At 35.3% G+C, this 26,260-nt stretch overlaps 1 protein-coding gene across 1 annotated transcript; it reads right to left on the bottom strand.

Moving 5' to 3' along the window:
* Positions 1-9,424: 9,424 nt before the first annotated feature.
* Positions 9,425-24,351, bottom strand: LOC111409745 (protein ABIL1-like). The gene is made up of 10 exons (XM_023039753.1): positions 24,345-24,351; positions 12,896-12,900; positions 11,841-11,930; positions 11,256-11,406; positions 11,078-11,177; positions 10,882-10,971; positions 10,710-10,794; positions 10,458-10,510; positions 10,295-10,368; positions 9,425-9,996 (listed from the first exon to the last, which is right to left on the bottom strand). The coding sequence occupies exons 2-10, from the start codon at positions 12,898-12,900 to the stop codon at positions 9,844-9,846; spliced, it is 801 nt and encodes a 266-aa protein (XP_022895521.1). The 5' UTR covers positions 24,345-24,351; the 3' UTR covers positions 9,425-9,843.
* Between the last annotated feature and the right edge of the window lie 1,909 nt (positions 24,352-26,260).

The raw sequence follows: 26,260 nt of genomic DNA, 5'->3' as shown, positions 1-26,260 counted from the left end.
GCCCCCCCCCCCCCCCCCAAAAAAAAAAAAAAAAAAAAAAAATTCTACTGGGCTAATGATACATAGAAAAGAATTTCTACAACTTTTATCTTTTTAACCTTAAAACAATAAATATTGAGCTTGGGCGAGGGGGGATGTTTATTCCTACATACTTAACATGCCCTTAATTTACACTTTTATGAACAACTAAAATAATTATTAAAATGCAGTCTCAGGATGGCTGAATTCAAGTTATTATTATTATTATTATTATTATTTTTTTTTTTTGGCTACGTCAACAGTGAAAAGCTTTTGTCCAGCCTACTGAAAGCGGGAGATCAGGCCTGAAAAATGTATTATACATTGCTTTACGATTGAGTCGTCATTTGTGTTCATACAGGCTATTTGATTAAAGACCTAATCAAGATAATTACAAACAAGTTAGTCACATGATGAGACCATTAATTCTTGGATTATGAATCCTCCGTACAATTGATGGTGGAGGACAGCATCATTTGTTGGCTGATTTTTGAAAGGAGAAAATCAAAGGATTTATGATAGAAGACAATTGGGTGGGTGCTTCTATTGATGGATGATTTGATTGTTTATCGTACAATTTTGAAGCTATTTTGGTGAAGGGCTTGTTCTATGTCGCATGTGCGACTATCAATCGCAGAGGGCAATCACAAGTCGAACTTGAGGTTGAGGAGTACCTATGAAATGAGTTATCCAAGTCGCTTCAACAGTTTATGATCCACTGCAACAAGGAATTATTCTATCAATGGACGCTTCACAAGAACACTATAAATTTGAATCACAAATCAAATATATAGCATTCAAGTTAAATCGAGTTTGAGATGGACGATATTCGAGTATACTTGCATATTGTTACACTATTGCCACAACGTGAGCCAACTGGTCATCTGCAGATGATGCGCCAGGATCTACTCATTGTCATCTGTAGATAATGCACGCCAATTGGGGGGTCATTTGTCGAATAACTTTCTTAGGTGAAGATTAAGTTCCAGGTCACTTGGTGACACTGTATTAGATGTTAAGGAAATAAATAGACGTTGAGTTTTTATGTTTTTAAGTTAGTCACTGAATTTACATGATATCCACTATTTTTACTAAAGGAAAGTTGACATGATAGACAGTCTAGTGTAAATTCTTTTAGACCGAATGCCCTTTGCCCGTTTTGGGTCTCTTCCACTAAATATCAATATTACATATATCTCAAATAAGGTAAATATAATTACAATATTTTACAATCAGTCATATATATGAAATTATGGTAAAATAATATTTGGTTGTCCAGCATAATCGTTGTCAATCTCATTGATATCCCCCTCAAATTGATGCTGGACGATTAAGAAGCGTCAATTTATTGACAAGGAACTGATATCGTTGTCTCGTCATCACCTTAGTAAACATATTAGTAATCTGAACATCAGATGTGATGTGTGAAAGAGAAATAATGTAACCATCAAAAGCCTCACGAATAGAGTGATAATCCTTTTTAATGTGTTTAGTGTGCTCATGAAACAATAGGATTAGCGAAAATTTAAATGGCACTAGTGTTGTTAGCATGAAGAGGAGTATGTTCAAGTGAAGGGCATCCAAGCTCCACTAGAAGACCTCATAGCCAAACAATCTCGGAACAGGCAGAAAACATAGCACAATGCTCAGACTCAGTAGAATATTTAGCCCCATTTGGCCCCCATTCTTTCCAAATTTTAATGGTTGGAATAATTTTTTTTTTTAAAATGTATGGTTGAAAAAGAGTGAAAAGTTTTTGATTTGCGTGTAATATTATTTTATGAAAAATTGTATAGTTGAAAATAAGAGAGAGAAAAAGAATGAAAAGAAGAATGGAGGTCTAACGGGTACTTCTACTGAGCGTGTGAAATAATAGGTGTTATGTCCCAAATATTACTATGAATAATTTTAAAGCATCTATCCAACATGACTGTCATGAGTGGGAAACGAAAGAGTTTTATTTATCCTAAGTTTACAAGTATCACAATCAAAATTCAGATTTGAGAACTGAGACTAAGCTTTACTACCCAAAAAACCACATTTCAATAAATGGAACAAAATTAAAGAGTTTGGATGCCTTAATCTTTTTTGCAAATTTCATGCTTTTGTCCAACAATAAGACAAGCTAAAGACAGCAGTAGGAATAGTAAAATATAACAAAAACAATCTTCCAACTTTAGTCTCCTTCGTGATCACCTTCCTTGATACCTGATCCTACGCAATACAACCAGCACAAGAAAAACACACATTACAATCATTATCAACTATTGAACAACTAAAATCAAAATTGTAGATAACCCAGAGACACAAAAACATTATCAAAAGAAGATCCAATATTGCTAATAGCAATAATAGGAAGAGTACTGCATTTAGCAATCTGAATATGCTGAGTGCCAGTATAGTGTCGGATGTTATATAAGGAATTAGAACTACCTGTCATATGATTTGATGCCTCTAAATCGACAAACCACGAAGAAAAATAAGCTAACCCTTGTAACCCAAAGTTGGAGAAGGCAAAAACAATCGCCTGTTAGACTATTTCAGGTGTAATAATAGGTTGGCTGGTGCTAGCTTGTGAGGACGCTGGAGTATAACCTCGAAACTTAGCTTGAAATGCATTAGCTCTTCGATTTGGAGGATGTGATTGACAACTCTAGATGATATGCCTTGATTGCTTACAGTAATTGCAAACTTTCTAAAGCTAGTTACGAGCAAAATGATCATGTCCTTTGCAATGGAAACAATGAAATTGACCCTTCCACTATCCTTGTGCAACATAAGCAATGTTAACCACCTCAGATGAGGAGAACTTAGCTCCAATACAAGCTAGGGTAGCCATCCATTGCTCCTCCAGCAAAAATTCATCTACACATACATTCAATAAAGGAACCGGATTGCGATTCAATAAAACTGCTTGAACTACTTCAAATTTGGGTAGTAATTTCATAAGAAGCTGATCCTACTTACTAACCTCTTGTAGTACTGATATGGCCATCACAGGGACCTTAGCATGAATTATGCTCGAGTGCTCATTCCAAAAGTTCAGAAAATCAGAATAATATCGTTCAATAGTAAGATTACCCTAAATATAGCCGGCAATTTCAAACTCCAACTGAAATCTTCGTGCATTATTGTCTTTATAATAAATGCGCTTTAAGTACTTCCATATCGCCTTATCTGTAGCAATGGTGAAAGACATAAATTATTCACCATGTGTGCCTCCATAGATCTCAAAATTCAAGAAATAATACGAGCATCCTTTATTTCCCATGCATTAAGATCCTTAGCATCTTTAGGCATTTTAGAGGTTCCATCAATATGACCCCAAAGTTCATTTCCCTTCAAAAACATCTTGAATTGAATTTCCCATATCAAATAATTCTTTCCTTTAAACTTCACACAACATGCTTCAACTGACATGATGTTATATTGCAAAGAGATTACCCACACTAAATTAACTAAAAAAATTATAACCAACAGTCAACCCACCACAGACTAACATTCCACAATGCAAATGAAACTAATTAGTAACAATCCAAGCCCAAATAACTAGTCAGTCTAATAAAAGAAGAAATTACACCGTCCCCGATGTTTTAATTTTACAGTGCAAAAATCTGGTATGAAGTTTTGTTATTTACAAATCCGGGATGAATATGATAGTTAAATATCTCCCCCAATTCCAACCCTAACCATTTCAATTCACCCTCTCTCTCAACTGTTGATTTGTCTCTCACGTAGCTCATCATCGGCAACCACCGCAACCTCGCCGCTCGATGAAGACGATGACGCAGCTGCAACACTCTGTGAGTGACGGTGTCGCTGTCGTGGTCGAGGACGAGTGTTTGCTCTCTCTGTCTCTCACGTCTCTCCTCATCGGAGACCACCGCAAGTTGTCGTGTGACGATGACGCCTCTGTAATCGTGAGCGACGATGTCGCCGTCGTGGCCGACGATGAGGACGAGTGCTGTTGCAGCTAGATCTGACCCCTTTTGCTTCTTCTGCCAGTGTGACTGCTTTTGCTTGTGCAATTGTGTGGATCTAAAGACTATAGTGCCTTGAACACGTTGACAGCAACTAAAATGGTGGTGGATTGGACGGTGTTTTATGTGGTGGTAGACCTGGTGGTGAATTGGTGATGGCGATTTTTGTGGTGGCGGCTGTGCTGGTGAATTTATTCTCTGTAGTAGAGAACTCTAGTGGTAGTTTTGGGTGTTGTTGTGGTGTTGAGGCGGTGTTGGTGATTTATTGTGTTGGTCGATGGTGTGTGGGTTTTGTAATTGTGGATTTTCAGTCATGGCTATTGTTGATGTAGTGGTGGTGTATAGTGCGATTGTGGTGGTAGTGGTGGTGTGCGGTGTGCAGTGGAGGTGGAAGTGTGCGGCCAATTTAACTATGTGTGTTGGTGGTGCTATGGTGCAGTGAGGTGTGCAGTGGAGATGGATGCGGTGGTGCGGTGGTTGGGTACGTGCAATAGTGGTGTGGTACTGTGCTGTGGTGGCTCAGGTGGTGTGTTGTGGTGTTGATCGATTGTTGTGACGTGATAGGGGTGCAATGGTGGTGATGGATAGTGTTTGTGACCAAGTGCTGTGGTGGAATTGGATCGGGATCGGGTGTGGTGTTGCGGTGGTATAGTGCAATCGACAATTGGATGGTGGTGGTTTGTTACCAAGATTGGTGCTGGATGGGACTGGTGGAAGGGGTGACCATAAAGGTTGGTCTGTAACCTTAAAAGTTGACGATCTGTGATTAAAACAATAATCTGTGACCTCAACAATTTGGTTCGTGAGCTTAAAATTTGATGATCTGTGATTAAAACAATAATCTGTGACCTCAACGATTTCATCCGTGACCTTAAAATTTGATAATCTGTGACCTATAAAATTTTAGATTTGTGATCTCGAAATAATCTGTGACCAATTAATTTGATGATATGTTACTGGTAAATAAATCTGTGACCATTAATTGTTTAACTGTGACTTTAATATATTTATTTAATAAATAATTTTAATTAATTAAATACAAATTTAAATTTTGAATTTTCAAACTTCTTATCTGGCTTTTAAAATGGTGTAAAGAATACACCTTAAATATAAATTTTTCCTAATAAAAACACTTCAGGCCCAAATAAACTTACAAATACTCCATGGTTGTGGTTCACTGTCCATACAAAATTGATCGCTTTCCAAAACCACATTGAGGAGAACACGGTTAGTCACCAATGCAGTTCACGATCCCTACATCATACCTAAGCCCAATCAATTACTATGCAGTCCATACTCACTGCACCACCACGAACGCTACACTTGCACGAGCTTCGCTCTGATTCGCAGACGCTATGACCACACCCAAACTCAAGCCCAATCAATCACCAGAGCAATCCACACTCACCATCAATTGATGCACTAAAGAGTTGACGGTACCAATCGTCAACCACCACGAGGGAACCCACACTGTGAGAGGTAGGGTTATTCCAATACCAAGGATTTAATATAAAGATCACGGGGTTAGCTCTGATACCATATGAATTCTTTTAAACTGAATGCCCTTTGCCCGTTTTGGGTCTCTTTTATTAAATAACAATATTACATACATCTCAAATAAGGTAAATATAATTACAATATTTTACGATCAATCATATTATAGTGGTAGAATAATATTTGGTTGTTAAGCATAATCGTTGTCAATCTCATTGACATTTAGAATATATAAAATTATAGTTAAATACGTTGTTGATTTTCCACATTGTTTGCACACTAACTATATCCTCCAACAATGATCCTTCAGGTGTAGATTTCGAAATTGAAGCCGCGCAAGATCACTATTCAGACCTTGCCGGAAAGTTATACGAGTTTGGCCTAAAGGGCAAGAAAGTGTACTTAAGAGTAGCGCCCAATGTCCATTCCCAGATCAAATGGCTCAGAAATGCACTGAAAATCGGGATATTCGACTATGTTTGGGTACAGCTTTACAACAATCTGCCATATAAATACATCAGCAGTGACTTTTCAATCAAGTTCAAGAATTCACGGAATCATGGACATCGTCAATTCCTGCTAAAAAGATTTACATTGGACTTCCTGACTCTTTAAGGCTGCTGCCGAAAGTGGTTATGTTCCAAAAACAGGTTCCGACAAATGAAGTTCTGCCATTTGCTAAAGGTTCATCGTATGCTTTGGGACAGGTACACTGATAAACGGAATGGATATAGTGTTGTGGTCAAAAGCAGTGTCTCAGCCTCCTCTAAGCAAGGGTAATACAAATAAGCCGTTAATCACATATGTGGTGTATTTTTCCGGTGAAAGAGACACTTTATTATCAACAGTAATTTAATAACTAAATAAATTTGCCACCTCTCCATCAGTAAAAGCTTTTAATTCAGTCTGTTTGACAGTATATGGTCTTTAGTTCTCTAAATCTTAACAAGGTTAACATTTTAAAATGAAACTCTAAATATTAATACTTATGTACATATTCGAGTTAATTGTTCCAACAGTCATTGAACTTAGGTCTATATTTTTTATTGGTCACTAAAGTTTAAAATGTCGAGTTTTGGTCACTGAATTTAGGTCTATATCTTCGATTGCTCTCTGAAATTTAAAATGTCGAGTTTCGATAACTAAACTTTAAAAAATGTTGTATATTAGTCACTGTACACTTGAAATTTTTCAAAGTTCAATATTTATGCTAACGAGAAATGCACAACATTTTTCGAATTTCAATAGCTAAAATTCGATATTTTAATCTTCAGTTGGCAATCGAAGACATGGATTTAAGTTCAGTGACCAAAACTCAACATTTTAAACTTTGGTAATCAATCGAAGACATGAACCTAAGTTTAGTGACTATTGGAACAATTAATTTTACATATTTTCAATTCTCAAAAAATAAATTATATTATTGTTAAAAGTAAATCATAAATCGATCAAATATTGAAATAATAACCAACAAAAAAGGGTTTGGACTACTCTAGTCTTATCGAAACTCCAAAGATTAATATGTATATACATAAATATTGCGGATATTATTTTATCAAGACAATAGAACGGATTGGTTTCCTTTCCCTTTCGACTCTTTCGGTCCTCACTTATATATGAACTTGTTTTATTTTTGAGTAAAAGGAGATTACAAATTACGGAATGATAAAAATTATCATATAATGTACTATTGCTGCATCTAGAAAATAAAAAATATATTTGAAAATTGCACCCATCAAATTTTGCAATTCCGAGATCAGGGCGGGAGGAAATTGTTCAATGTCTTTTGAAAATATTGCGGAAAATGGACATAATGCATGGTGGCAAAGCTATTATCGACATGTTTGTCAAACTGGATTGAGAGGAAGTCGAACTGGGCTCTAGGAAAACATTACCCGGCACATCTTCCGGATCCCAAGGCTTGGCGCACAACTAAAAAGAACAAATTTTGTGTATTGATACCTTCATCGCTAGTTCAGTTATTAATTATATCAATTTTTCCATTTGTACAGAAATGATTTCACAGAAACAGTACAGAACACTCACATGGTGAGGGGTCCCATGTGGATAAATAGTGTTAAAAAAAAAACTACCTCCCACCTGTCGTGTGTGTTCTGGAGGAATTATGTGAATCTCTCCTCTATACACATAGCAGAGTTCTAGTTATATGTATATTTACACATATTGAAGAAGATTTGTGGGATATCATGTCCCACGAGTGAGTTCTCAAATGGTAGCGCCCCAAATTTTCAATATTGCTACTCAAACAAATATATTTCATATAAATAATGACCAAACGACTGCATCACCTTTGCAGAAGCATTCTTCATAATTACCTCGTGCACAACTCCAATGTCTATGAAGTGTATATTGGGAATATATGATCAGAAAGATCTCAAGTGTATGATAGCAGGACAAGTAGTAAAAGTGGATTGTGAGTCCAATGTCTACGGCACAAAGACGTGTCACTAAATACTGGAATAATTCTAGCTTTATTATTCAAAAGGTAAGTTACCTTTTGGTTTGCATTTCAATTTAGATTTTCAGTGTTGAATTTTGAATTCATTTCTAGTTTTATTTTTTGAGAGCCTATTTTGAGATTGCAAAAAATAATTAAAAATTTGTTTCTCAAAATCAAAAATCAGTGTTCTAAAAGACGTAATGCTTGGCGACGCGTTGACCCCAACCTAAGGGATACGCGAGATTAGGTGAGGCAAATGAGTAAAAAAACGTTTTGCTTATTTTAATATTATTTTAAGTTTTTAATCAAAAAAATTATTTAATAATTATTAATTATAATTACTAAACATTATATTGATCAAGGATGCCAAATTCGTGAATCAATTCAATACTATAATGATCACAAATTCACAAATACACTAATAAATCCATGATACTTTTATCCATCTATCAACCCCATTTGATATGAAAAAAGAATTGATAAAATTAATAGTGTATAGTGCACTAGAGAAAATGAAAAACCCCACTGTGAACTCCACTGTAAATTAACCAGTATCTCTTTCATTAGCCACAAGACCCACAACTCCATTAACTCACTAGAGAAAACCTCACTGTCTCTTTCATTTTTGGTTTTCTGTACTTTTATAAACCCCTACTATGGAGACAATATTCAAGCAATAGTTAAATTTTTAGTTGGGAACCTAAAATTCTTCAACCATTAAATCTACTAATTCTTCAACAAGCAATAGTTTCTCGTTTTCCGTTTGACTTACTGACGTATAGAAATTGAAAATTGTTTTTTGAAGACGATCGAGTAGGCAACCGTTGTAAGAGAGTGCCGAAATGTTGCAATCGGAGAGGAATTTTTGGGAGCCTCGGGAGGTTGTCTTCACTCATCAATTAGGGCACTGAAAAATGAAAATTGGGCTTTAATTTTTAGTTTAAAACTTAAAAGAAGCGTGATTTAAAATTATGCGCGCCAAGGCATGAATTAGCGGTCAACGAACGTGCCTACCTCCTTCGCTTGGCATTTTCAATGCGCGTCACGCCTAGGCGCGCCTTTTAGAACAGTGCCAAAAACTATAAGACATTTTCGATTAAAAAAAATTGAAATTGTTATAAGACAATTTATTCAATAAGATTATTTAGTAATAAAAAAAAGAAAAAAAAGAACAATTTTATGTTAATATATTATCAAGTAATATATATATTTTAAAATAGGTGCATTTTACAATATTCATTCCTGTTACAAAAATAAATAACAAATTGAGTTAGCAAAAAACAAGAAATAAAAAAATATTGACGTGAACTAAGAATTACAAACAGTTCAATAGCATAATTCAAATTTTCAGGGCACAAACTAGAAGCTGCAAAATTGGTCTTAATTTTATAGCCCTCGTTAAAATAGGTCTTATTTCAAAAAAAAATTTAAGCACCAACCAAACTGAGAAACAAAATTGGACATGCCTCACTTCCAATGGTAAGAACTAGCAATGCAATTTTCCCTTTTATCTTATGTAATGCTCACATCTAACCAGAGCCAAATAAAACAATAATTAGATCATTTTCTATTTGATTATGACAATTATTTTTTATCAAGAAATGATAATATTATCCCACTACATCAAACGAAGCCAAGGCACCATACAGAATTAAGTATTAATATTCTGCACAAGACAATTTCCGAGTCTTCCGTAACCACTAATATACACTTCCAACTTGTCATTGATCAGAATGATAGATGGCTTCATATGATCTGATACTGACCTTCTAATGGTTGTTCATTGATGGAGCCCAAAATCAAGAAGAGCATGATATAATTACGGGCAATTTGCTTCAACATGGAAGAAAATTTAGTGCAAGTGAAAGTACTTTGCGTTTGCAAAAGGTTTCATGCAATTGTCTTCAGTTTTTGATTCTTCTGCTTGACAAAGAAGGATGAAAGCACACTCTTGCTACGAACTGGAGTCCGAACAGTCTCTCTTCGAGTTGGATTACCAAACGATCTAAATGGCATCAAAACACTGGAGCTCTCCTGAGAATCCTGCAATAGAAGTTCTGACTAGTGATTCTAATCTTACCCAAAAGTTATATGATCAGGGTGTACCAGAGTAAGTCCAAAAGAAAAGAAATTTTTGTCATATGGACACAAAAATATCTCGACTCCAGATAATATAAATTGTAAAATTCTGTCTGAATAAATAAATACCGACTGAAGAATCACCTTTTGCTCCTACAAAAACCATATATTCTCAAAAACAGCAAAAAAGTTTAAACATAAATTCCAAGAATTTCATAATCTGTTCTCACTCGGCAGATACGAAATAAAGTTTTGACATTACCCTCCAAGCAACACGTGTTTGTATAGCAAAACTTGATGCTGGTGTGAATTTCGTACGGGCACTCTCTTCCACCTCTGCTTGACAATAGCACAAATATACTTGCTTTTATATTAGTAGCAAGTCATCCAACATAACAATGAGTGCAGATATAGCTTTTGCATACCTAAGATATTGAATGAACTAAAGGTTCTTCCAGATGTTTTTGGGTCCTCACTGCTGCACAAAAGAATATCATTGATCTTGATTATGAAATAGGCATAATATGTGATCGGAACAGGGAAATAATGGCTCTTCGGAAGGATGGATTGTGATGGATTGGACAGTATTATTGAAGAAAAAGAAGCTTGAATCTTGTTTATTATATTGTCCACTCCTGTCTGTGCTCCAAACACACAACTAAAAACCGAGTACTAACCTCATAATCCTACGAGGAGACCCTTTCAAGGTAGACTTGGTTTCTGATGCTAAATGCCACGAAAGAGTTTTCGCTGCAGAAGCACCTACCTCAGACAGAATTAAATAATCAATTTAACCAAGTATTATTTTGCAGTTAGAATCAAGAACCATTCGATGCAGACATCGGCTACCTGAAGAGTAAAGATGAGGTTTTGCTAGGATATGTTGCCTAGGATCTGTCTGTATATGTGGACTGAAGTGAACCTTCTTGTTCGTAGAATCTAACATTGCAGAAAACCAAAGAAATAGTAAATAAAATAACCAAAACGATACGGATAAAATAAGAGGTAAGAATTTTCAAAGTAACTTTTCAATAATTAGACTTACTAGGCAAGATGTAACGTTTGTGATGCCTTGGGATGATAGCTAATAACTGCTGCTGCCTAAGACCTTCTTTATCCATATATACTTGACATGTTACAAGTCGCTGACATTGAAAAACATAATTTGGTCCCGATTATTGTTCAATCCTCATAAAAAATATGTTTACTAAGAGTGAATGTACCTGATTCAGGCACGTAATTTTCAGATCCATGGCTGAAATATCCAAAGTATGTTGCTCCAGGAGGTCGGTCAGTTTGGAAGCAACAGTTCCTAGGTGATCAACGGCATTGACTAGAGCTCGTATCGCATAATCCTTCAGGTTGTCCAGTACCCTAATACACAAATTACCGGTGATACTAAACTTCCAGAGTCACACTATAAGAGTAGTAAAGTTATAAGAGAGGTACAAAAAGGCACCCTATGAGAAGAACTCGTCAACTTTCTTAAAACTGATAAAAGAGTAGAGCAATGATAAAGCAACACAAAGTTAAGAATTAATTTTAACAAACTATTTTTAAAAAATCAAGCAAAACAAACTATGCCCCTGTTTGGCTTAGCTTAGCTAAAAACTTGGAATTAAATCGAACTCAAAATTAATAATTAATTTTAACCACATATTTAATGGAATCCACAACTTTTCAACCACACATTCCACCAACTTTTATCAAAATCTACGAAAAATCTAAATTTTATTTAAACCAAACAGGAGCTATATATTTAAGAAACAAAATGAAGCATCGAGTACTTCAGTAAGTTGAAGTCTTACATTTGCTTCTGCTCACTGTGAAGATACGACTTTTCACAATACTCTGCAGCAGAATAAAGTTGAGGCCTGAGGTTCTTGAGTTCCTGAAAAAGAAAGGACTTGATGAATAAATATTATTTTGCCAAAATCAGAAAATCAATGGCAGCAGTAATACAAGAAAAACAGACACCAAATCTGTAGAAAAGTTTTAAGTTAATTATTTCCTCTAAATAGAGCCAAAACATAATAGTGAAAATTGTTTGACCCATTGGAATCTACTCAATTTGAGGACTAGTGAACTGTATTGCATAGTTTTTGAGAGACTCGGAGTAGTAAGAATCTATAAAGTCAAGAGTTCTTAGAATTTATTTGACAAACTAAAAGGGTTAATGTGTTATCCTCGGCAAAAATAGCCAAGAGTCTCGAATTGGATCCAAAAATTTTTACAGTAAATAAATGAGATAAGGTGCAGCTCACCCATTTATTCAAGATACGTTGTTATAAAGGATATCAGCAGAGGTTAACATTATATGCGAGTCAATAAAACACAGCTGAGAACAAAACTTAGATCATCTCCAAGAGACTCTTTAAAAAGTAAAACACTCTTTTAATAAGAGTAGATCCAGGTTCACACACACTCTTTAATTTAGCATTTTTAAACTAGAGTGGCTCTAGCTATCCATGGAGAGCCGAATCCACTCTCCTTTTGTATTTAAAATTTGTTACTATATATTTCCGCATGTCACAAATTACCACATGAACGCCAAGTAGGGGCCAGTAGGACTTATGTAAAATGAGGATGCTACATGTCTGATCATAATAACAAAACAATGATATAAGCTGAACCCTAAAACTGCTTCTCCACAATAGCTTCACCATGGAGAAGATATACACTCACTTCGTCTTGCCGCTCCTCACGTGATATAAGCCCCTTCCTCGTATACAAAAGATATTGATCTAGCGAAGTCAACATGGGTGCACCTAGAAACTTAGGATTAATTGAAACTTCGTGTATTATATTAACAAGAATTGGATGAAGCTATCAGTAGTCTCACGAGCACCGCACATCCTTATGGGCCATGTGGAAGCTATGTGAAGCTGCCACGTGTCCGAACGGTGAGAGAGCTTGCAAAAAAAGTAACATAAGAAATCTGTTGAAAACGGTGTCTTAACAAATAAGAGAGCTACACGTGTCTCAAAAGTAATCATCTAGAATGCCAAACTAGCTAAAATTCTACCAATAGCACAATGACACTTGTCTATTTGAATGAAAAAGATTAAAAAGCCCATAGGCTTGAGGTATCTATAAATACTCCAAAAAATCATAGAGAGAAAGAGAGCGAAATTGAAATCCCTAGTGAAATTCTTATGCTCTACACTCTTGCCTTCACTTGGCGGTCATTTTCACCATAAAGTAGCTCTTAATGTGCTCTGATTACCAGAAAAAACAATAGGATGGTTTGACAAGGAGGAGGCAAGGGATTTGTTGGCTTCAACATTTTGGGGTCAACAATATTAATTGTATATAATAAGTTACAAGTTTTAATACTTTAGCCCTTGGCACCTCATATGGTTTTATAGGAAAAAAGAAATTTATATAAATGTTTATTTGCATAAATAAAACTAAGAATCTAAAATAAAGAGTCTTGTACTGAGTGCATAAAAACTTTTATTCTTTAAATTTAAAGATGCTCTATATTGTCCCAGTTTGGTACGAGATTAAAATTATATTTTTAATATATTTTGATAAAAATTGATGAAATGCATAGTTGAAATGTTGTTGGTTCCATGAAATATATGATTAAAATTAATTGTTGACTTTGATTTAGATTAAAATGTTGATTTTAATCCCTACCAAACAGGGGCATTATGTAAAAGATGCTTTTCAAAAAGAAAGATACTCTAGGAGAAGCTCGGAATAGTAAGAAATTTCACAACCTCTTAGAATTTAATTGACAAACTAAAAGGGTTAATAAGTGTTATACCTCAGACAGAATAGCCAAGATGAGCTTGTGCTCGACTTGAAAATTAGTCACTTAGTAAGTATATGAGATGAGCTGCAGCTCTCCCATTTATTAAAGATACATTATCATAAAATATATAGCAGAGGTTAACATTACAGGCAAGCTAAATACATAGCTCAGCACAAAGCTTAACTCATTCAAAGCTCAAAGTTTGAGATGATAACATTGTAGCTGATAAATGCAGCAACATGCAAATTGACATGTCATTGCAGTAGTTGGTTACTGCCTAATTCTACCAATAGAACATCTCCAACATGCTAAATACATCAGTATTGAACTTGGCAACACTTTCGACTGTTGTTAAAATCCCGAAATTACTGCAGGGAGGAGATGGATTGATTGAAGAAAATTGGAGGAGATCCTTCTTACCGTAATTAGTGTTGTATATTATATATTTTTTGATTTCTTACTAAATATAGGGGATTAGATTTTTATTCCTTTTTTCAGCTTTCTTTGTAATATATATATATGGACTCTTTTCCTTGTACAATTTAAGAGAGAAATAATATAAGTCAATTTCTCTTCATGGTATCAGAGCTGTGGTATCTTCTAGCCTAGTCAGAGTATGGCTGAAGCAATAGGGAATAACAGAGGCTCAATGACCTCTAAGTCATACAACAGTGAATCTGAAGCAACGTCTACAGGAGGAATTGAAAACTCATCCTTCCAATTTACAGTAGAAAAATTGAACGGGAAGAATTTTCGTGAGGGGCCCAATCGATTAAACTTATTGTGGATGGAAAAGGGAAATTGGGGTACCTGACAGGCGAAACTAAGATGCCAGCTGCAACCAGCCCCGCTCTTCTCCAAAAATGGAAGTCAAAGAACTCGATGGTGACTGCCTGGCTGGTCAACTCTATGCAACCCGCCATCGGCAAGACATACTTGTTCCTTCCAACCGCAAAAGAGGTTTAGGAGGCCGTAAAAGAGATGTACTTAGATTCCGAGAACTCCTCCAAAATTTTCGAAATCAAATCAAAATTGTGGCAAACGAAGCAAGGGAAACGAGAAGTGACTGACTACTACCTTGAGAAGAATGGGTTATGGCAAGAACTCAACCAAAGTTCTAAAGAAGAATGGACGTGTGCTGAAGATAGTGTTCGGTACAAGAAGAAACTGGAAAACGAACGCGTGTATGAATTCTTGGTAGGACTCCACCGCGACCTAGATGACGTCCGGGGGCGAATTCTTAGCCAGCGACCCCTTCCCTCGCCGCGAGAAGTTTTCACAGAGGTACGACGAGAAGAAACCCAGCGCAAGATAATGTTGAGTGAAACCAGTGTGTTCGGGTCTCCAAATGTTGAAGTATCTGGCTTGATGTCTAAAGGAATTGGGCCTTCTAATAACGGGCTTGCTAATTCGGGTAGAGGAGCAACTTTCAATCATGGGCCAAATGAATTTAGTAACGGGCCTAGAATGACTGGGCCTACTAATTTGCACAATGGAGCTGGTTTTAATCATGGGCAAAATAAATCTAGCATTGGGCTAGGAATGATTGGCCTATATTCTAAAGGCGCAACAAGTGGATCAGGTCCAAAACAGCAAAAGGGTCGGCTTTGGTGTGAGCATTGTCGAAAACCAAAGCACAGAGAAGACACATGTTGGGATATACATGGAAAACCGAGCGATTGGAAACTGAGGCAAAATAATAAAAATCGTGGATACCAGACATCAGTTGATTATCAAACGAAAAAATCTGAGTCTAGTAGTGCGTTTAATTCTGAACAAATGGAGCAACTCTACAAATTGTTTTCAAGCTTCCAATCATCGAGTCAATCCTCTACAAACAACCTGACGAGCTCACTAGCGCACAGAGGTAACTTCTTAAGAGCATTGAAGTCTATAACTCAATCTAAAACTCCTTGGATTATTGACTCGGGAGCATCTGATCACATGACGGACTCCTACCATCTATTCTCCACATATTCCACTTGTGCCAGTAATTTTAAAGTTAAAATTACGGATGGCTCACTCTCTTCAGTCGCAGGAAAAGGAAGTATAAAAATCTCTGATTCTATAACTTTAAAATCTGTCCTCCATGTTCCAAATTCATCATACAATCTACTGTCCATAAGTCAATTGACCAAAAATTCAAATTGCTCTGCTAAATTTCTACCATCTCATTGTGTTTTTCAGGACCTATTATCGGGGAAGACGATTGGCAATACTAAGGAAAGAGAAGGACTCTATTACTTTGAAGAAGCTGATGTGAGTAAACAACGTCAAGTTACTTTTTGTGATTCTACATCTGTCTTTAGAGATAGTGATATTATGTTATGGTATTTTAGAATGGGTCATCCAAACTTTCAGTACTTGAAATGTATATTTCCCTCTATTTTTCTGATTAAAAAGCCTATTGATTTTCAATGTGAAATATGTGAATTTGCAAAACATCAACGTGCATCATTTCCAAATTCTACATATAAACCATCTAAACCTTTAACTATAATCCATAGTGACTTGTGGGGCCCTTCGCGGATCCCTAACCGTAATCATGCAAAGTGGTTTGTTACGTTCATTGATGATCACACTTGAATTTGTTGGGTCTACCTCCTAAAGGAGAAATCAGATGTTCGCTCTGTATTTCTCAATTCCCATTCCATGGTTCAAACACAATTTCACAAATCCAAATTTTGCGAACTGATAACGGTACAGAATACTTCAATAACATCCTGGGAGATTTCTTTCAAACACGTCGAATAATCCATCAAAGCTCATGCGTCGACACTCCCTAACAAAATGGGATCGTCGAACGAAAAAATAGACACCTTTTAGAGGTTGCTCGTGCTTTGATGTTTACCACTAATATGCCCAAAATGTTTTGGGGAAATGCTATCCTAACATCTACCTACCTAATCAACAGAATGTCGAGTCGTACTCTTAACTTCGAATCACCCCTCCAAAAATTTCAAAAGTTCTTTCCAACCTCTCGTCTCAACTCTAATCTATCACTAAGAGTACTTGGATGTACCGCTTTTGTCCATATCCACTCCCATCACAGAAGTAAACTTGATCCTCAAGCTATTAAATGTGTATTGATTGGGTATTCCCCTACTCAAAAGGGTTACAAATGTTATGATCCCTCTACAAAAAGACTCTTTGTCAGCCTGGATGTTACCTTCTTCGAAACTAAACCATATTTTGAAAAAACCTCTCTTCAGGGGAAGAACTTACATAAAGATCGGTTCTTAGATTTCGATCTTTCTCCTCCTGAACCTACACCACCTATAAAACCTATTTCACCATTGAATATGCCATTTATAGAAGGGGACTTAAACTCAGGGGGAAATGTAGAAAAATAAAATGATAAAGAGATACTAGTCTATTCATGAAAGCCAAAATCAAAGTACAAGGAGACTCTCACATCCTAAACACCAAAAGAGTCGGACCCGATGATAGCTTTCCAGATCCTCATGAAGCATCAGAAACTTCAGATTTACCCATTGCTCTTAGAAAGCAAACTCGGTCATGTACTCTCCACCCTATTTCAAAATCCATGTCTTATAATACCTTATCTACTGAATTTTGTGCTTTCACATCTCATCTAGACAAGTACAGAAATCCCAAAAAATATCAAAGAAGCTTTGGAGATTCCTAAATGGAGAGAGGCAGTATTGGAGGAAATGAAAGCGTCGGAGAAAAATGAAACTTGTGAAGTATTGGACCTACCAAAAGGGAAGAGACCAATTGGGTGCAAATGAGTTTTTAATGTGAAATACAAAGCTGATGGGACTATTGAACGATATAAAGCTCGATTGGTTGCAAAATGATACACACAAACATATGGCATCGACTACACGGAAACATTTGCACCAGTAGCAAAATTGAATACAATTCGAGTTCTTCTATCATTAGCTGCAAATTTGGATTGACCACTTCAACAACTAGACATTAAAAATGCATTTTTAAACGAAGAACTGCAAGAAGAAGTTTTCATGATATTACCACCGGGATTTTGTAAAATGAATGAGAAAAATCGGGTATGCAAACTCAAGAAATCTTTATATGGACTCAAACACTCACTAAGGGCATGGTTTGATAGATTTGCAAAGGTGTTGAAAGGTCAAGGATATTGATAGGGACAGTTAGATCACACTATGTTTCTTCAACATTTTGAAGACGGGACTAAGACAATCTTAATAGTATATGTTGATGATATAATTTTAACAGGAGACAATGTAGTGGAAATGGAAAGATTGAAAAAGAGCCTTGCCACCAAATTTGAAGTGAAAGATCTGGGAACAATGCAGTACTTCTTGGGAATGGAGATTGCAAGATCGAGAAAGGGCATTAGTGTCTCACAACAAAAATATAATCTTGATCTTCTAGCCGAAACTGGCATGTTAGGATGCAAGCGAAGTGACACACCCATGGAAGCGGGAAAGAGATCTGAAGACGTTGGGGAACTGATGGAAATAGACAGGTATCAAAGATTAGTAGAAAAACTAATATATTTGTCACAAACTAGACCTGACATTGCATTCGTAGTAAGTCACGTGAGTCAACACATGCATTCACCAAAGGAAAGTTATCTGGAAGCAGTCTACAAGATCCTCAGATATCTCAAGGGCTCCTCAAGAAAATGATTATTTTTCAAGAAGAGAGAAAGAAAGGAAGTTGAAGTCTTCACAGATGCAAATTGGACAGGTTCAGTAGAAGACAAGAGATCAACTACTGAGTATTATACCTATGTATGGGGAAACCTTGTAACTTGGAGAAGCAAGAAACAAAGTGTAGTAGCAAGAAGCAGTGCTGAAGCTGAGTTTAGAGCTATTGCTCAAGGAATATGCGAAGGACTGTGGTTAAGAAAGCTTCTAAAAGAATTGCGGGTTATAATAAAGTTCCCAATCAAACTTTATTGTGATAATAAAGCAGCGGTCAATATTTCCTTCCGGTTCAGCATGATCACACCAAACAATAGAAGTAGACAGACACTTCATAAAGGAAAAGGTTGAGGAAGAAATTATTTGCATGACCTATGTTCCTACATAGGAACAAACTGCAGATATATTTACCAAAGGACTACCTCGACAAAAATTCGATGATTTCATATGCAAGTTGGATATGATCAACATTTACGATCCAACTTGAGGGGGAGTGTTAAAATCCCGAAATTACTGCAGGAAGGAGATGGATTGATTGAAGAAAATTGGAGGAGATCCTTCTTACCATAAATAGTGTTGTATATTATATATTTTTTGATTTCTTACTAAATATAGGGGATTAGATTTTTATTCCTTTTTTTAGCTTTCTTCGCAATATATATATGGACTCTTTTCATTGTACAATTTAGGAGAGAAATAATATAAGTCAATTTCTTTTCAAATGTAAACTGATCATTATGTCCTCCACTTATGCTGTAAATAGAAGCACATTATATCTGGGGATCCCCAGGTGAAAAATACCCAGGACAACACTAAAATCCATATACTTGTGCCAAGAATTTTCTTCAAAGTTAAGCATTGGAATCTGTACAGTGGTCGAACTTTCAGCTCAACCACCACTAGGGCTGGACATGGTCCGGTTCGATTCAGTTCGGTTCTAACAAGAACCGAGCCGACCCGAAATTTTTGGGTATTTAGTAAGTGGAACCATCGAGTCCAAATTTATTTACGGAACCGTTCGGGTTCGGTTCCATTCGGTTCGTTTCGGTCCGGTTCGGTTCCGTATTATAATTAAATTTTTTAATATATACAAAGTTACGTTAATTTAATTAATGATATGTTCAATATTAACTCTTACAAAATAACGTAGTTCAATCTTATGTGTTTCACGTCTCTCTTTATTGAATTATTCATAAATTTGATTATTAAAATCACAGAAAGAGAAAGATAGCGAGCTCAAAATAATTAAGAGAGATGTTGTGGAGTTTTAATTCGATTTTCTCTAGTAGAAACGACACTACGGTACAATAACAGATTTGGATAAAATTGAGGTCAATTCGATTAAATTGATTTTGAACTGAAAATTAGAAATAGGAAAATCATATTTTGTGATTTGAACTAAATTAACTAGTTAACAAATTTATTTAGAAAAATAAAATAAATTTACTTATTTAAAATAAATTAATTAAAAAAATTACGGAAATTCGGTTCTTATTTGGTTCTTCGAGTCTTGACCTAGAATCGAGAATCAAACCATATCCGTCGGTTCTTGATTCAAATACTCATTCGGGTATTTAATTTGAGAAGAACCGTCGGGTTCGGTTCCGTTCGGTTCGGGTTCGGTTCGGGAGTTTTGTCCAGCCCTAACCACCACATGGGACCAACCAAGCTGTTCATTTGGAAGATTTTGAATAGCCAACCTTCCCTGAAGTTGATGCAAAGCTGATCCAATTTTTGCCATCAATAATGAGCACTTCTAAAAATTAGTTAGTTACCCAACTATCATATCATTACTAAGTGATCTTAGACGGTGTAAATAATCCACATAATGTCAGAAGCAAGTAGGAAATTGGCCACCAAGGTTTCATGCCTTCACCTCTCCTTCCATTTTAATGCCTTCACCTCTCCTTCCATTTTAATTTCACCTCTCCCAAAATCCCATACTAGTACATTCGTATTTTCAAGATTTCAATTTGTGGTAAGCAATATCAATAATTCAATAGTAGGCTGCTGACAAGATTGTCAAAATGATTACCTATGCACAGCTAGTTTAAGCAGGAAATACTTTATCTTAGCGAACATTTTTACATGCCCATTCAGGTGGGTTAGGTCCCATGCCCATTCGGGTAGGTAGGTCCTATGGAGTTGAAAGAATCTATATAGAGGTTATCAGTGCATCACAAAGTGCCAACTCTATGATGATTTTAAATAATTAATTATCACATTATGTGGATGAGAATAATGGGCAAAAGAAATCAGTACAGTCAAGCTCTCTGCTCCAGTTCGAGCTTGTAGAATATGTGATTGGTTAATGGGGAGCTTAATGCTGATTGGTCATCTTGTTAGTTCACCAACTCGAAAGTTCCATTTGTTTGACAAATTTGAAAGTTTATTGATTTGTATCAATTATATATATCTTAGCAGAAGACTTGTCTATGAAGAATTAGTGTTCGGCCTGCACAGTAGACTGTGTATCCAACTACTACACTACATGATAATTCAGTCATATGCGGTAAATTTTCTTACACAGAGAAGTAATGTTAGAATATTGAATAAACTATTAAATCAATTTAAAGCCTTTTTATGTGGAGTAAGGGGAAGTTGTAGAAACAAAATCAAACCTGCAAACAAGAAGAATGGTTCAAGAAGATATCTAGAGTTTGTGCAAAGACATAGCTAGTACAAATTTTCCATGGAAATGTTACCGCTGATTTTGTAAAAACTTACCAACTTTACCAGAAAAATCAACTAAGATTGGTCATTGCACAGGTATTGTTATCCTCCACATCGTTAATTTTCTACTTTCCAAGGAAATCATGTACAAGAACTAATATCTTGAATATTCTCATTGTGTGAGGATTAAAAACATATTATGCAAAAACAATTATTACTCTCCGCAGAACTGTACGTTAATATATTTACTTCTTAAATGCATAAATTATCTGTACCTTCAGTCATGCACTGTAAACATGAAGAGAAAGTCACTTAAGAAGTAAATTATATCATACAATGACAGGCTGACAGCAAACAATTAGCTCCAAGATTAACTTTTTTTCAAATAAAGTGAATTGACATGCAATTCGACATCATACATTTACATACACAGACTAACTACAAGAAACAAAAATTGTCAAGATTTATTGAAATTCCAGAAAAATAAATAAAATCTTGCCCTTCCCCTCCCACGGAAAAGACAACAAATTATACTAATTAAAATTACACGAAACCAAATATACTTAAAGAAACATAGAAAATCAACTTAATTCGAAGAATTCGAACCTAATGAAGAAATTCTCCACCTCACTTTTTGTTGGACTAAATGTACCGGATAGAATGGTTGGAAATGAATACCGGACAAACACATACTGCATATACAATTTAGATATCGGATTTACGTATACTGTATATGCAACATATCGTATTTACGCATACCGTATATGCAGCTTACCGTACTTGCAACAGCTTACCGTATATACAATAACTTACCGTATATGCAACAGCTCACCGTATTTGCATATACCGGTCTTGCATATACCGTATATGCAGTGAACTTGGCAAAATATAGCAGATTAAAATGCAATAAAATGAACAAATTAATCTAATTGGCCAAATAAAGCAGATTAATTTTTAATAAACAGAACAAGTAAACTATTAGCCAAAAATAAGAAAATTTTAACCGAGACCTATGTGAACACCGTTTTCTTAAAACAAATTTGCCTCCTCACCATAGGTGCTTGAGGATTAAATTGGTCGTCTGTTTTCCAGAATACAACGGACGAACAGTAGGATTTGAGCACTTCAAATACTACTCCTACTCTGTCGAACTGAATTTATGTCTGAACAATATCACCGATTGTGTAACTATGCACTATGCAAACCAAAAATACACAGAAATTCTGTTCTATGACTATGTGCAGGATTGTATGTTTTCTTCTTGTATAGAATTGTTAGAAATCGGGTTACTTATATATGCTCAACACCATGAATGCCATTAAGTCGTATATAATGGTTATGAATTTTAGAGTTTTAGCAGTTCCGAAATTCAAACGGTCAGTTGGAGGAAAAAATTTAGCAAAACGTAGGCTCTTCTAAGGTGCCAATTTCCTCGTTCAAAGCTTATTTTGGTTCGATTTGGCCCCTCTGCATGCACACGTAGAGAGACCGTTTATACTGCACATGATCGTACCATTCCAAAGTGCAATCCTATTTAAGGTAGTATTTGTTTTCATAATTTTCCTACATGGGGCAAACCTTAAATGGTTTCTCTCCAACAACATAAACTCATTTCAATTGGCACACTTTGAGCTCCAATTTTTCATTCATTCGAACATTATTTTTGGCAAGTAAATACATGATTTCGATGTTCTTAAGGAGGAGGAGACAAATCAATCTTGAACTTCCAAAATAACCAACCGGGTTCCACTCAAATTTTGTGCCAAAAGCAGCCACTCAACCCATTTTNATTGAATCAATATAATAGAAAATTTGTTGGTGCAATTTCAAAGAAAATTTGTTGAAATGACCATTAAAACTAACATATGCATAAATGGTAATCAATGTGACTTAGTTAATTTCACCCAACTGTAATTCAATCATTGAATTTCAATTTTTGACAATTGAATCATTTAACATTAATTAACAACATTCGAATCACTATTTGAAAACATCAAACAATGTAACACATTTAATGATGTTTCACTTGAACTTGACAAAATTTTAATGACTTCATCCTAGTCATCAAATTTTAGGTATGTCAACTATATTTCGAACATCAACTTATGAAAACTTTTGAATGATTTTCATTTTTTTTTTCCAGAAAAAAATAGAGAGGAATAAGGAGAGTTTGTCACAAAGTCAATAGGTTGAAAGAAAAGGAAATTACACCACAAATATGAATTTAAATTGAGATTACAACTTACTTTTAGATGTTTTATATCCCAAATATATTACTTTCATGTCCCAATTACTATTTTCAAATTCTCATCCAAAAATTCTAGCTATTGTTCGTTGCCTTTGCCCACCACCATCATGACGATCTAATGGTAGAGATTTCATCACGATCTTCACCGCTATGAGATCTCCACCAATAATGTTCAAAATCACAATCGCACCATAAATTTGTAGTAGTTCAGTTAAGTTTCAAACAATTCTAAAATTTCCGTCTCAAGTAAATTATTTTAGGGTTTGGTGATTTCTTTTTGGTTTTGGTGATGGGGAGGATAGGTGGTGATGGAGATGGTGATTCAATGATAAATAAGGTTAAAGTTTGGTGATTTCACTTGTTTCTTTGTAGAGAGGTTGCTGCCAGAAATTTGATCATTGTGGTGGTGTTATCAATGGAATGGGCTAGGTTCTGGATGTGATGGTTTATAGTGGATATGGAGGGTGGTGACCGCATAGAGGCTTGTCTTCAACCGTAATAGTCGTCAATGAGATAGGCTAGGATTTTTGCAGGTGGTAGTGGTGATGGTAACAAGTGGTGCAAATTGTGGCGGAAGTAGTCTTGGTGGTGGGAGGCTGTTGTCGATGTTGATGGTGGCGACGTAGGTGGTGTAACATAATATATTACAAATATTACACTGTTTAATTGCATTGATGGTGAGTTCAAGGTGGCAGTGTCAGGCATAACACAATATGTTACTAGTCTTACTCGCATGAAAGTGATACCGGTGGCAACGTAATACAACTTGTTGCAAGTATTACTTTAATATAATCTCGGTGATGGTGGCGAGTAACATCATTTGGTATTCGTGTTACACAATGTGTAATACTTTTGTTACCAAAATAGTGAAAAGTGGTGTAAAAAAATGAAAAAGGGTATTTTTATTGAAGATAGGTAGGATAATATTTTGAAAACTAGTTTGGATTTTGGGGAAGTTTCAAAAATAACTTGAAAGAACAAAATATTTTTCAAAATATTGTCTATCTGTCCTTACATGAGTTACAAATATTTTTCTAAACAAGGTCAAACTTTTTTACATGTGTTGCATTTTTTCAACACGTGTTACAAAAAGCATAATGTGTGTAACATATATGTTACGATAAGTATAAAATGTTCGCCTATTTCCAATGCTGCCACCATCGATGTCGAAACCACCACCAATATTACCACCGTCACATGTTTCCACCATTGCCACCAATATCAATCTACATCACCATCTCATCTCACAACCATTTTCAACATCATCACCATCACTATTACCACTTTCAATCACCACTAGATCTATACCATCACGACACACCATCAAATCTACACCAACACATGTGCCACTACACCCGTCAATTTCTAACAAATCATAATCCCTAATTTCACCATTAGCAACTCTAGAGTCATTAAGGAGATTTATCTGAGAAGAGATGCCGCCAAGCTCAACATCTCTAATCAATGCCACCAATCAACACTAAAATACTTAAATCTCAACATCCCCAGCTTCCATCTCTTCCATTGCTACTAGAATCCATAGTGGTAGCAAGTTACTGATATGAATGAGTTGGAGGTGTTAACTTCACAAATTTGATGGTGATTTTGGGTTGAGCATGTGGTGACGGAACTAATGATGATTCCTCGGAGTTCTTCTGTATTTGGATAATTCTTCACAGGTTTGTGTGTATGTCGATAATTCACCAGTGTCATAGTGTTGGTTTGGTGTTGGGTGTTCATGCGTATGCTCGATGAAATTTCGTGTATTAAAATATAGAAATCGTTATAAATTGTGTTTTAATAAATACAAGTGATGTTGATTTTCTTGTAATTGCAAAAATCATCTAATTAATGATCTGAATATTTGAAGACGAAGGGCCACGTGGCTTGAATTCTAATATTCTAGAATTTGTTGAAACTTTGATTTGTCGAGACTTGACTTATTCGAACTTAAATCTTGAGTCTTGGATTTCGACTTGAACTTGAATTTGATTTGATTTGAAGAAGACTTTGATATTCTTGGACTTGACGTGAACCTATTTGATTCGAAAAAGATTTTAATTTTCTTGGGGTTCAGTGAGTTTAGGTTTGACAGAATTTCTTCCCTTCTTCCGGCCTTGAAATTTCTTCAGCACTTCGTGGCGTTCTTTGCTTTCTTTCTTGCTTCAGCTTTCACCTCTTCCTCTTCTACCCCTATCTTATGGACCATTTGTCCTATTTATAGGGGGAATTCGTGTTAATTTTGGTAATTACTCAATTATATTTGATTAAAATGAATAATTGAGTAATTATGATTTTATTTATTTGTTTGTTTATTTTAAAATGTGATATGACTTTTAGGTTTTTATGGACTTTAGTAGTCTTAAAATTTAATTGGACTAATGATTTAAATCAACCAAATCCATTATTATTATTATTTTATGTCTACAAATGCCTCCCTCAAAATTTATTTATTTATTATGAAATAAATAAATTAATAAATCTTGATTTTAGATTTTATTTTTTTGATTTATTCGATTTTTTTTATTTTTTATTTGATTTGACCTCAAACATCCCATTAGTAAATTAATACAGGTTGAACGTTTGAGTGAATTTAATAAATTTCTTATTCTCCAAATTCAAGAATAAATTTTTTTTTGTCGGATTTTGATTATTTATTTGTTTGTTTTATACATCTCATAACAAATTTAATTTAAATAAGCTTCTTATGTTTCATGGTAAATTGAGTTTAAGTGAAGTCCGTTATTCACCTATTTATACAAAGGAATTATGAAACTTGGGAACAAGTCTATTAAATCTTGCAAGTAGAGGTAATGAATTATTTATTTATTTCTCTCTCATTCTCGTTTTTTTTTCTAATATTTTCTTTTCTTGATTTCGACCAACATATGG

The sequence above is a fragment of the Olea europaea genome, chromosome 15 (genome assembly GCF_002742605.1).
Source record: "Olea europaea var. sylvestris chromosome 15, O_europaea_v1, whole genome shotgun sequence".
Lineage (NCBI taxonomy): Eukaryota > Viridiplantae > Streptophyta > Magnoliopsida > Lamiales > Oleaceae > Olea > Olea europaea.
This window is presented reverse-complemented; position numbering and strand designations above follow the sequence as displayed.

Excerpts from the sequence above, each read along its gene's own strand:
- LOC111409745 (XM_023039753.1), bottom strand. Across the intron at positions 11,407-11,840 it reads CACAGTGAGCAGAAGCAAAT|GGTACTGGACAACCTGAAGG; the intron begins GTAAGACTTCAA and ends TTTGTGTATTAG. Across the intron at positions 10,369-10,457 it reads TAGTTCATTCAATATCTTAG|AGGTGGAAGAGAGTGCCCGT; the intron begins GTATGCAAAAGC and ends ATTGTCAAGCAG.